The 13,159-nt window shown below is 53.1% G+C and overlaps 3 protein-coding genes and 1 non-coding gene across 4 annotated transcripts; 1 reads left to right on the forward strand and 3 right to left on the reverse strand.

Moving 5' to 3' along the window:
* Nucleotides 1–26: 26 nt before the first annotated feature.
* Nucleotides 27–2,075, reverse strand: CTHT_0018340 (putative molybdenum ion binding protein; the record flags this gene model as incomplete). The annotated part of the gene is made up of 1 exon (XM_006692267.1): nt 27–2,075. The coding sequence occupies one exon, from the start codon at nt 2,073–2,075 to the stop codon at nt 27–29; it is 2,049 nt and encodes a 682-aa protein (XP_006692330.1).
* Nucleotides 2,076–4,855: 2,780 nt separating this feature from the next.
* Nucleotides 4,856–4,929, forward strand: CTHT_0018350. The gene has a single exon. It is a non-coding gene; the product is annotated as a tRNA-Val (tRNA).
* A 569-nt stretch (nt 4,930–5,498) lies between these two features.
* CTHT_0018360 (uncharacterized protein) lies at nt 5,499–7,781 on the reverse strand (the record flags this gene model as incomplete). The annotated part of the gene is made up of 1 exon (XM_006692268.1): nt 5,499–7,781. One exon carries the CDS (start codon nt 7,779–7,781, stop codon nt 5,499–5,501), a length of 2,283 nt encoding a protein of 760 aa, XP_006692331.1.
* A 3,051-nt stretch (nt 7,782–10,832) lies between these two features.
* Nucleotides 10,833–12,593, reverse strand: CTHT_0018370 (uncharacterized protein; the record flags this gene model as incomplete). The annotated part of the gene is made up of 1 exon (XM_006692269.1): nt 10,833–12,593. One exon carries the CDS (start codon nt 12,591–12,593, stop codon nt 10,833–10,835), a length of 1,761 nt encoding a protein of 586 aa, XP_006692332.1.
* Between the last annotated feature and the right edge of the window lie 566 nt (nt 12,594–13,159).

A 13,159-nucleotide genomic window follows, 5' to 3' on the forward strand; every position in this document is an offset into this window, starting at 1 on the left:
TCCCCACGTTACCTCATTTCTTCCCGTCATCTTTCTTCCTTCTTCTCATCCTCCCTGCTGAACCCACATCCATACACGACCGCGCCGTCAGACCAGATATTCTTGTTGGAATTGCAGGTGCTGTTCTGTAAACATTTCGGACATACCCTCAGGCGATGCCACGCTGTTGCGAGGTTGCCGCGCACGTTATATATCCCGGCGTGGGTTTCGGGCTGCGAATTATAGGAGGTGTCGGTTGCTTTGACGATGAGTTCCGTGCAGGCATCCTTTTCCCCAATCTTCTTTTCAGTCCCATTCTGAGCCTCAGCCCCGTCTTCAAGGGCTTGAATAGGGGCTGAGGAAGAAGGAGAGGCAGAAGAGATTGTTCGGGTTGTGGGAGGGGAGGGTAGTGTACCACAATACCGCCACCGCGTCCACGCCCACGCCTTACTCCCCTTGCATTTGCCCCCGGCACAATCATCCACCAGCTCGGCTTGATCCCAGGTATTTCCTCCGTCGAGGGAGATATCGACCCGCGCGATGGCTCGCCCCCCACCGGAGTAGGCGTACCCTTGGAGCGCGACCTCACCTTCGTTCTTCTTCCCTTCTCCCTTCTCCTCTGTAGCCAGCAGCCTCTTCTCCCCCATCCAAGGCACCCTCTTCACATCGGAACCAACCCAAACCCCCGTCACCGCGCTCGTAACCGGCATCTCCTGTATCGCAACCGCTCTCTCCCAGTCCGGGTTCGCCCCCTCATTCGGCCCAAAACATTTGTAATCCCTTCTCTGCCACTGGCTCGTTGCCTCCTCGTCAGCCACGCGGATCTTGCTCAGCCACTTCACGCTGCGCGCTGCCACCGTGCCAGGGACGATAGCGCGCAAAGGGAAACCATGGTCCCTTGGCAGAGGGCCGCCGTTCATCCCGTAGGCGAGGAGCACGTCCTCGGAAGGGGACAGGGCTTTTGGGAGGGGGATCGAAGCGGAGTAAGCTTCTAGGCCATGGAAGTGGATGTGGAGGGTGTTTGGGTCTGGAATTTGGGGGTCTGATGGAGGAGGGCTGGTTTGGGTCAGAGACGGGTAAGATGCGACTTTGAGCCCCGCGTCAGCAAGCACATCCGCCAGGCGAACACCCTCCCACTCGGCGTTGGATATCGCTCCTACACCCCACTGCAGCCCGTTGGTGTGCCCTACTTGACGGGTCATGTCGCTTCTTCTGTTGCCGCTGCACTGTAACACAGCCGTTACCCGATGGGAAGGAAATTTCGTTTTCAGCTCGCGCAGGGTGTATCTCCTTTCCTCCCCATCCGGCAACTCCACCGTCAACACGTGGGTGTCATCCGCCGTCCGCTCATCCACCTGCGGCACCCACATGTGATTCCTGACATAGAAGACCCCCCTTTCCGTGATAAACTCCCTCGCCACCTCCCCTGTAGGCGTCTCCGCATTCCTCGGCTTCGCCGTCAGGGTAACCAATCTCTCATCTCTCTTCGGATCTCCTTCAAACGGATCTTCGACCTCCTCCATCTTCGGCCTTCCGTCGGGCCCTAGGTCGGCAACGTCGATGTACCCGATCAGATATTGATCGAGAATTTCGCGGACGTGAGGCTGCTTGTGGATGGAAAAGATTTCCCAGTAGGGGTCGATGGATTTGCCCGCTGCGCGCAGGATGATGTCCCCGCCGGGGTGAGCGGAGACCCAGGAGGTGATGTTGTACACTTTGTCGGAGGAGGTTACCCATGGTTCCGGAGAGTGTGCGTCGTGTTGGCGGATGGTGGAGAGGCGGTAGCGCGGGAGGGACGGGTCGCGGTCATCTTTGATCGGCGCATTCTGTGATTGTTCTTCGATGTGGTGATGGGAATCGTCTGACCCGGTAAGCTGAGTGATGGCTATTGCTGAGGCGAGGACGCTACCTCCTACAAGAAGCCCTATTGGGGCCGAGCGGGCTACTTTTGTTGGCTGTCGGGGTTTGGAGGTTGATGATGAGGATGAGGTCGGACGAACTGAGGATCGGCCAAAGGCACGGAGGGTTGGCCGGGGATGGGTGTGGTGAAGGGCTGATTTGAGGGTGCCGGAGGCGGTCCGGACGCGGGTCGCCATGCCGGGCGCTCTCAGGAATGTCCAGTAAGACTGAGGTCGGGTGATGATGACGTTGAGGCGATCGCTTCAGCTTGGATTGAATTGTCTAGGGCTGACCGGCTGTTGACCGCAGTTGGGACGGAGAGCCGATCAGACGATGGCAGTCGGCGGTAAGTCTTCCACAGACAGCGAGTGGTTGGACAGGCCGGAACAATGACAAGGCTGTGTCACTTCACACGTTCCGTACTCTCCTGCTTTCTGTCTTTATTTCTTATCGCCCCTTGACAAAACGTATGGGTTGCGATGAAAGAATGATGGAATGAACTCGAAGAGAGAAACATATCGGTTAGAAGAGAGCAAACCAGCAATTGTTCAATATGCCCAAGGTAGGTCCCGATCCGAGGTGTGTGACAGGTCGTCGCGGTGACTCGCCCGATGCTTGCCGTCTTCGCGCTCAACCCGAACCCCAGAATTTAGGTGGAGTCGTACGTCAGGGATAAAGAGGTGGGGCTCGGGAGGTGTTCCCGTGACAGAGAGGACGATGATTAGTTATGGGGACTTCAGCAGGCCTGCGCCAAGAGTAAGCATGGTTTCTTTAGGCGCAGGGCTTGATGGGGATTCCATCATCAAGATTCTTGGGAGTCCTAATCGTTGATAGTGAGGTTTAGAGCAATTTGCTTCGACAAATTGAATTGATACAAACTAAATTTTATATCTATTTTATTGATAAATTGACTTTAGATTGAGTCTCAAATCCTGTCTCTCTGCTCTAGCATATCTTCACTTCGATCTGCTCGATGTGCTACTTCCCTGCTGATAGAAATACAAGCTCGCTCACTATCCACACGCGCTAGGCCTAACGGACATATGTGGACCCCTCCCTACCGCCACCGACGTCCGCCGAGATCCGGCGTTGTGCTGCCGAGCGCCAGATGGCAGACCGTCGGCCCGCACGGCACCGACAACGGCACCGACAACGGCACCGACATGCACTGGATTACGACATTGCAACGGTAAGTGATGCAAGATGTTTGGGTGAATGTGTAAACAATTTTTTTTTCGTTTTTGCTGATGACGACAGTTGATTGAGTCAACGATCGAGGTACAATTCAAAAGGAATATAGACGAAATAACAAAACAAAGATGCGAAATGACTCAACAAGAACACTCTATTCAAAACAACAGACGCTGAGATTCCTTTCCCATTTATCCAACTCCAACCCAACTCATTCCTTAACGAAAACTCAAGGTCAACGTGAATTGACAACAACGACTTTATTACCAGACCTCACAGTCATACTCTTCCATTCTTTCATCCTGCTCAAGCTTCTTCATCTCCCGCTCCTCATCCCCCTCGCTCTTATCCTCACTAAGAGTCGGATCGAAACCGTCACTCTCCGACAGCTCAGACTCTTCGCGAAACCCTTTAACCTCCTTCCTTTCCTTGACCTCTTGGACCTCTTAAACATCCCAATCCTCACATACCCCTTATACCCTTCCGGAACTTCCCCCTCCCCCTCCCTCTGTTCACTCTCACTCTCCTCAACATCTTCACCCTCAATGTCCTTCCGACTAAAACCCCCCCGCGTCTCAACCTGCCCCCACGCAACACTAATCCTCCCAGCGCCATGCTTCCTCGCGGGTTTGGCTATTTGTCTTCTCGGGCGGCGTGAGGCTAGGGTTTGCGCTAGGGGGGAAGGCTGCTTCCGACCTCTGCCTCTCCTTGTACCACTCCTCCCTGTACCGCGACAGCGGCATCTTGGGCCGTGAAAGACGAAAGCCAGAGACCCGTCGACGTTTGACAGGGCTACGTAGCTGGATTTGACTCCCCTTCGTATACAGTGCTTAGCAGAGGCAGGAGGTTGTCAATTGTTCTATGTCTTTACCTAACCAAGCTCAGCAATACCGCGGTTGGTAACCTTGAACCCTCTTAGAAAGGGACAGCACCCTGGGTAGGTAGAAGGGATAAAGAAACATTCCTCAATGCTGCATGTGAGTTGTTAGATGTGATTGTCAGTTACCTATTGTTTCTACGATCAGTTTACCATCAGCATCAAATCGAGTCTAAGCTTCTTGAAATAACACAAATGGCAATGCTGTTGATCAGCCACCCAAGCAACTCTTAACTCTTGCTTCAACATTGATTAAGTTCTTGTTACACTTGGAATTTTACCAAGGCTTTTATCCGAAGAAAGGCAAGCTTTCGAAGCGACCAGCATGAGGGTCAGAATTTCTGATTGAGATGACTATATGCCCTTATGATCAGAGAGGTATCAATGAAGAATTCAGAGGAACGCGAGTGAAGAGCAGTTCTACCTCCAGTCCTCCATGTATTCGGATGTTCTGACACAAATTCTTTTTCAGTTGATAGGCGCTGTTCAGTTATTCTGGCTCAGGCCAGTTGCCCTAGACTGGAGTCCTTGCTTGACTTAATGACGCTAGATGCCCGTACAATGGAGCAGATAGGGCTCTACGCTTATTTCTCGCTACACTATGCCTATTCACTCTTCTTCATCCTGGCATATGTATTTGCATTATTATCATATCTTCTCTACTCTTGAACTTTACCATGCACTAAGACCAGCATTCAGTTCCTCTTACACACTCAACTATCCCCCCCAGCTGATCTTTCTCACTTCCTACGTGCAGCATCCAGCCTTCAGACTGGGGTCATTCGAGTTCTTGCCCATCCCACGGACTTATGTTCATTTCTCATCTTACATCTACAACCTGCCCCTGCACCCTCTGTGTGGTGCAGTCATTCCCCGCTACCGACTGCTGGCTAATGTCTAGCATAAGATGGTCGAATGGTGTAGTTGGTTATCACGTCAGTCTAACACACTGAAGGTCTCCAGTTCGAACCTGGATTCGATCATGAAAGATCCTTATATCTTTGTATCATACCATCTATTGATTGGTATGAGAATGAATTTTTTTGCTTGTGTTTGGCGGGCTTTCGAGCTGCAGTACGTGAACTAGCGTCTCGCTTTTGTCTTTGTTGCCTGGTGTCCTAGAAGAGATTGGACGAAAAGACCGGTATTAACCCTAACCCTGACAAAGGGGGTTCGTATCTTGCCCTGAAGACAGGCCAAACAAACAATAAACACCATAACATGGAGCCGGCAGATGAGAATATGGGACTAACTAAATCATCATCCTTGAGGACAAAAGAAACGATGACCGTCCTTAAAAGTTTCATGCCAGGAAACCTTTTTCAGATAACAGTGTCATCCAATGCTACCTATACAAGACAAAATAAACTATGAACGCCATTAACTATGCAACACTCCTCCTCCCATAATTAAATATCCAACATTATCAAAACAGTCATCTAATCATCAGCTCATACAGATCCAGCATTACAATGCGACATGCCTCCCAAATCATAAATAAATGGTCATCCAACTTTGACTTCATGCCACCCAAACTTTTGCCAATCAAACATCAGCAGCCTGCCTCCTCACGGACGGCCTTCCTTCTCTTCCTCTCCCTTTCCATCTCCCCTTCTGCAGTCTCATTCTCTTCACCAACCCCCCTTTTTGCCGTCTGCTGCGCTGTCCCACTCAAAAACAAATCCCCCATTCCCAAAACCCTGACCAACTCCCTCCTCATCCCAACCACAACCTCCCTCGCCCCATCCCTTTCTTTTTCCAAAGCCTTATTTTCTTCCTCCAACCTCTTTACCACATTCTCCTGCACATCCGTCAACATCTCCTCCACTCGCTCCAACTCCTTCTGCAGCGCAACAATCCGCTCGTCGCGCGAAGCAATCTCCTCGCCATGCCGCCGGACTAGATCCTCCATCGCGAGCTGGTGTTCGGCTAGCAGGCGTTCGTGCGCCGATTGGAGGGAGGAGAGTTCTTCGCGCAGGGCGGATTCTTTCTTTTCTGCGGCGGCAAGAGCCTCGCGCAGTTGGGTGATAGTCGCGTTATTTTCGGCACCAGACTCTTCCAGCGCCCGGACTTTAGCTTCCACGGCGGCAAGATCCGCCGCGTAGCGTTCCACAGCCAACCGCAGTTTCTCCCTCCCCCGCTCCAACTCTTCTATCCGTGCATCCCTTTCGCCCAACTCCCTCTCTTTGACAGCCAATCTCTCCGCCAGCGCATCCATCGCATCAACCCTCGCAGAGAGTTGCTCCCTCAGTTCTCTTTCCCTCTCCCTCAACATCTCAACCTCCTCCTCATCCCTGTTACACCTCTGCGTGAGCTCTCTCAGCCGACTAAGCAGCAAATCCAGCACCTTTGCGCTCTCAGCCGTCAGGGGTAACGGGATCTCCCCTGGAGTGAGGTACTCAAGCTCAAGCCGAGCCGTCCTGAAGCTCGCGCGCAAAGAATCAATGATTTCTTTTGGCTCCGACCCTGGGAAACCAAGCGTCTTGAGTGACGCGTCCAGGGACGCGAGTGTCGCCGTCTGCGAGTGCAGTGTGTCGAGGAGGGCTGCAAGACGGGCTTCGAGGTCGGTTGGCTGCCCTCCGGCTTCTTTTCCGAACGGGGCGAGTCTGCACGAGAGACGGGTGAACAGGTCGGCATAGTCTTCTAGGGACTGAGTCAGCTTGTCGATGTCGAGTTGCAGCAAGGCAAGCTTGTCGCGGAGTTCTTGCTTCTCGGGGTCGGGGAGAGAAACTTGGGCGGATGCGTCGCAGCGGGTGTCATCGGCTAGGGAGAGGCGTTTGGAGGGTGTGGGGAGTTCAGGGGGCGTCGGGCTGCTGGTTGCCGGGGGTGTCGGGAAGGAGGAGCTGAGGCGGCGGGTCGGCGTGCCGCAGTCGAGGTCGGCGATGGTTGTGTCGCCAAAGTCGTCTTGGTCGTCCATAGACATGGCGTCGGTGAGGGGGGGGAAGTCGGTTTGGCTGGGGCTGGAGGGGTCGAGCTCTATAGTTGATGCGCTCGAATTACGACGTAGACTTGAGGGCTCAATCTCCATTGTCGACGTCTCCTCCTCCCGTCGTGGACTCTTTGGCTCAACATACCCCCTCTTCTCCAGCTCCTCGCGCAACCTCTCAATCGTCCTCTCTAGTCTCCACACCTTTTCAACATCCACCACCAACGTCTCATCGCTCAACCTCTGGATCTCAGCGTCCTTCTGCGCTAGCTCTTCCTTTAGTCTCTCGATTTCTTTCTTCTCGTCCCTCTTCCGTCGCCTCTTCTCTGCCAGGATGGCATTCATCTCCTCACTCAGCCCATTCCTTCTAATCCTCCTTTTGATCCTCCCATCCAGGACCTGCCTGAGCGGAAGGAAGGTCACTTCCCCGCCGAACGGGGACGCGCAGTCGGATGGGTCGAGGTACGGTATGCCGGTGCTGTCGGCGGCACGTAGTAACCTAGCTGGAGTCGAATGACGTCTGGCATTGCTGGGCGAGTTCAAGGCAGTGCGCTTGAGGAACGGCGTCAACCCCGTCGCCGCAACGATAGAATCCCCCTCCGATCGGGGAGTCTTGAGTAGGCCGGGATCGGAGAAGCGGACATGTTTGCTGCGTGAGCGTGACGCTGTACCTGAGCTCGAGCTGGGTCTCCTCGAAGGCGTGCGGGCTGGCGTCGTAGCTCGGGATCTGGGTCTAGGGGACCTGGGGGAGGAGGGTTTGTTATTGTGTCGAGGCTGAATCGTTGGCTTTGGGGTTGCCGTCTTTGTTTGCGAGGCCGGACTCGACAGCAGGCTGGCTGCATGAAGACTTGAGGAACGTCGGGCACGCCGCAGGGCGATGGGCAGGTCGAGGCTGGCGTCGCGGGCCATTTTGGTTTTTTTGAGTCGTCAATGCATCAATTGAGAAGGCCCCTTCATTAGGGTTAAGCAACTGATAGAGGTTTGAGATGGTCTAGAAGAGTCGACTAAACATGTAAACTAGACCAGCAGTGGGTAGCCGTATATGTTTGCCGCCCAGAGCCCGATGGCACCCGAGAGAGAGAAACGAGTGCTGACGCGCCCAACGGTAGGCGAAAACCCCAGAAGTTTTTCAGGGCGCGATGCGACTGGTGACGGTGCGTCCACGTCGCAGGCAGCAGCGCCCAGGGCCCCACAGCATGTGGTGTTTATTTACACCTTGCCCATATCAAGCAATTAGTGGGCCCGCAGGCCGGTCCCTGGATGCCTGCAACGCCGGTCGTCCATGTGGCCGTGGCGATGCGGGTGATTGTGGATGGCAAAGACGAAGTGCATTTTTCACGGGTATGCCAGAATTTTCGTGGATTGAGTTTGGATTGGGACAACTCAATTGATGGCTTGGTGTTCCGAGCCGGTGATGCCCAGCATTGAGTCACATGTGCCCGACAACCCCAACCCTAATGTTATGCTGTTCGGCATCCCGAAGTTGAGATAATTGGCTGTTCATCGGCTTCACTCCCCAACCATGCCATGCTTGGAGGAAGAACCTTGAGTTTCAGGCACTTGAAAATTGTAGACAATCGAAAGTACTTGTGGCCAATTTCTTGCTAATTCTGCTTCTGTCTTCCTCGAACGACCAATACTCAGTTGCCGATCCGAACCCTGACATCGTGGCCCAGCAATACTCGACGTCTCGAGTCGATACAGTACTGGCCATTAACCGAGTTTACACCTCAACCGCGCGCTTGAAATCATATTCATGAAGCCAATTGCAGCATAGTTGACAATCGGAAGTATTCTGGGCTACGACTTATTGTCCAATGGTGCCCCGTTATCCTCGAAAGGGTTTCAAAACTTCAGTTGCCAACCCGAACCCTGACGTCCAACATCCAGCCAGCTCCTGTCCCTCATCAGGGTCCCGAGGAACCAAGTAGACACGCCGTGCCATTGATCAATCCCTCGTTAACCATACGCTGATTGCACGTCAATTCTGGACCGGAAGGCATTGAAACTTGCCTGGCAACCGGAAGCATGTTTAGTCGGGACTGACTGCCGTCCTTTTCTCGGACTGGCTGTGGGAGCTCCAGTTCCTAACCCGAACCCTGGGTCGATGGTCAGGGGCTCAACACCCATTAACATATATCATCCGCCTCTTGTGGACGTTAGGTGCTTCTACGGCTTTGACAGAGACATCATCATGTTTTCGACACTTTCGAGGTTCTCAATGAATGCACCAAGATGAGGTGATGCCAATCGTACTGGCCCTGGTCTTTGAATGGTCGGCTTCAATGGCCTAGCATTATGACGAACCCTAGCATCAGCCGTCAACATCTCGACTTTCAACGCCGCTGATCAGAACGTCACCCATTAAAGTATGCACTGCTTGAAGACATTTCCTGAGAGTAAAATGTGACTTCTCCATATTATCAGCACCTGAAAATCATCTGAGCTAAACTGATTGTCAAGTTGGCCTCGGAGGAATCTCAGCAACGGGTGTCTTATGCCTCGACGTCCTTCGATTAGTATTATCTTGCTGATAGCCGACAATGAGGGGGAACTAACCAACCATTTGCCCCTGACGACAATTCCTGGGGCTGTCATTAATTTAGCACTTTGTGCATTTCTGGGTGCGTCCTTTGTCTCAAGTTCCGCCATGCCTTTAAACAGATAGCCCTCGCGGCAGGTGTCCTTGCTCGCCAGAACAGACAAGACAAAGCAGTAGGTGAATTGGTCACCAGATGCTAGCTCTGCAGGAGAAGTTTAGAATTGGTACGTTCTACTGGTGAGTGATGGCCTGGAAGGACTTGCGAAATATCATTGGGGCCGGGTCTAAATATAACCATCGCGACTCCTTGACCTGGATGTTTGGCAGAACTCTGACCTCAATGTGGCCCTTACACTTGGCCACTGTTTCCCAAACAACTTCTTGAACAAAGCGCTGGTATGCTCAGAGCCTCAGAGTCCAGGGGTTTAGGTCTAGCGCACTCGACTCCGCTTCTGCTGGCTCCCTTGTTCCTCGGCTGGCGTGCCATTCTTTTTCTTTATGCCTGCTTTACGCTGTTTAGACGAGGAGACAGAGTTCGGACCAGGGACTCAACAAGTTCACAAGCACTCTGCCTTTGTGTAACAGTGAGCTCACCTTGGGCAACATCAATGAAACTAATACCTACACCGACTGGGGCAGAGACGAGTCGTAACAAGAAATGCGAAAAGTTCATTACTATGGAGTCCCAAGAAGGAGCCGGCCCTCCCGCAAGTATCACTTTGGTCAGACTATGTGTGCTATGCACCTTCTCGAACCCGTCAAACAATACTGACTGTCATCATGATGAAAGAGAAATGGTAGCCGTCCAGCGATACCTCTGTTTGTTTTATGTAGTCCGCCAAGCATGCTTGCGCGGGAAGGTTCGCGCTTCAAACTCTTCGCATGACGATGAAAAAGGTCTTCTGTCCCGTGCTATCGCAATGAAACAGGGCATGGGACACGTACTTCTCGAACAAAATACAAACTTAAGCGTAAACGTAGCTGACGAATTCATGCCAGATGATGATGATGTCGATCCAAGATGATGGCGATGATAAGACCATTAGAATCGGCGGATACGTAATATTAGCGAAATCAAACGCGTGTCGAACAAGCTAGACGACCTACTCGGGCGTAGTGTCTTAGCTTGGCTGGCTGTTTTTCTTCCCCGACTTAAGTCTCCGACATGATCAGCCCCAAGCTGACGTATTCCTTGCTCCTAAGGAGCTAGAAATGCCTGAGGTCCGCCGGAATCACCTAAGGCAATATCTCGATGTTTTGGACCCGAACCCTGAAATATCCACCTGAATACCTTAAATCCTAAGGCATTCCAATCCAATAACCCTTCATCAAGCTTATTTCATCCCGATGTCTTATCTCACATAAGACATCCCGTAATCTAACGTAGACATATCCCCGTCTCGCGAGAGCGAGCAACCTCAATCCGCCTCGCGACCTTGTCCATACCCAACCAGCCCACTCTCCCTTATAACCCCCAACCCATGCTGAATCGCTCCGAGTAGATTTGCCGTCTGCTCCATCGTATGCCGACTCGCGTTATGTCCCATACTGCTATAAAACCCTTCTATCACAGTCTTATGCTTCTTGAGGTCTAGCTGTGCCAGAGCAAACGCCTGCCGTAAGGTTTGAGGCGGGGTTGTGAACAGGGCTTGTTGCGCTTGCATTCGGGATTGCAGAGCGTTCACTTGGGTGGAAAGTTTTGCTATGTGGGCTGTTTGTTGGTGTAAGAGGGCCTCGAGGGTTGCTGTACTTCCTGAGGGGGGTTGTTGAGACGGGGGTTGTTTTTTCAGCTCGGCGACTTCTTGCCGCAGCGTGGCCAGCCCTTCAACAAGGGTCTGAATCGGGCCAAGTAGCTTCTCAATTTCCCCGCCGTCAGAAACACCGTTCGTGATAGCCGCGACACTCCCCTCTTTTGTGGCAGCGGAAGTAACCCCCGCCACGGCAGAAGCCAGCTCCTTCTGCTGTCCCGACAGCCCCGTGATATCGTCCCTAAGCAGATTGAGGCTGTCGACAATGACATGCATGGATTCCATCATCGTGCCGACAACATTTGTCACCGTCGCCATATCGGATTGTAAGGAGGTTACCGTTTCGTCGAGGGGTTTTGTGGCGACTACCACAGCCTGAGAAGCAGGCTGTTGGGCTTGGGTAGCGTTAGCGTGAGAATGAGGCTGCGAGTTAGCTTTCTCCTTCGCCTCCGCCAACTCCTTCTCCAAACTCGCTATGCGAGCTTTGAGTAAAATGATATCCTCTGAAGAGGAATATGACTTCCTAGACGCCGACGTCTCGACATGGCCGCTATCTTCCTGCCGCGATGCCCGCCTTGGCTCGGCATCATACTGCGGCCGATAACTCTGCGGCACAGGGCGCTGCCTCTCTGCAGCCGGCCCAGTCGGGGGAGCCCTCTCATCCATGCTAAATTTCCTCTGCTTCGGACTGCGCTCCAACAGCGGTGCGGGAGAAGCCGCCCTCTTCCTTGGCCCACGTGGCGGATTAACCCCCTTCACCTCCTCCCTCTGCTCCTGTTTAACCGTCGACATTGGCGCTGGAGGAAGAAGAGGGGAAAACAATCGCGGAGAGAGCGGGGGGGATACCTCCTCATCCTCTTTCATCTGCGCAGCCTGAATATACTGCGCTGCCAGATGCGCCTGACTCCGTCTAGGATCAGTTGGCACCCGCGCCGCATTCAAATGCTTCTTCTCCTGCTCCTTGAAAAACGCCTCCGCGACCTTGTACACCTCCGGATCCGACAGGACCCTCAATCCCTTAGGCTGCGAATCCACGAAGTCAATCCACTCGTCGGCCGCCCGCGCCGTATCACTCACATCGCGACTCTTCTTCACCCTCTGCGCGCGTCTGGCCTCCGTTAAAGCCTCAGCCGTCGCCCTGACCACCGAACTGGACGTATTAAACCCCTTGGCGACAGCCGACCACAGCGAGTCCTGTCCCCAGAAGCGGCGGAGGTGCAGGAGCGCACGAAAGAGCACGTAGATGTTGTTGCCGTAGCGAATTTCCCGGCGTTTCTGGATGTCGTCGATGGAGTCCCACATCGGGTGTGACTCGTTGGTGTACCACGACGTGTGAAAGGCGCAAGCCCAGGACTGGTTGAAGGACATTTTTTGCTGCTGGGTGGAGAAACAGAAGCCCCAGAGCATAATGGGTTCGTGTTTGGGCGGCATGATGGCTTTTTTGGGGGGGACTCAAATGAGCCGGTCACCTAGTGATGATGCTGTCGAGGTGAGTCGGGGGAGGACTTGGCCGAGCAGCAACGAGTGGGGAACCTGCTCGCTGAACTGGTCCTGCTGGGCATCAGCGTGCTCACAAAGATAAGATTTGGGTTCGTCAGGCAGTAACGATGAAAAGAGAATGGTGATCGCGTCAAACGCGCGACTCGGATGAAAAGAAATGGGGGGAAAGGTTTGAGGCCACGATCGGAGTTTTGTGTGGAGGAAGTGTGTTTTTAGTGATTGTCGGGTTTAAGTTTCACGGAACGACCGCGCCAATATTTCATCTCACTATAGAAGGAACGGCAAAATCTGCATGAATAAAACCATCAGACGCGGAAGGATCCAAACTCTTCGCAGAGGATGACTGAGCAAAAAGAGCAACCTGATTTGCGGGAGATGAGCTCACTCACCTCTGCTGATTGTCCGAAGGGGGAGCAATGGAAAAATACAGGTTCTCGGCAAACGTTGCATAAGAGTGTGTGTGGTGGTCGCAGTGCGATTCCAGGCTCTCCGCACCG

Source organism: Thermochaetoides thermophila, assembly GCF_000221225.1.
Source record: "Thermochaetoides thermophila DSM 1495 unplaced genomic scaffold scf7180000011815, whole genome shotgun sequence".
Classification (NCBI taxonomy): Eukaryota; Fungi; Ascomycota; class Sordariomycetes; order Sordariales; family Chaetomiaceae; genus Thermochaetoides; species Thermochaetoides thermophila.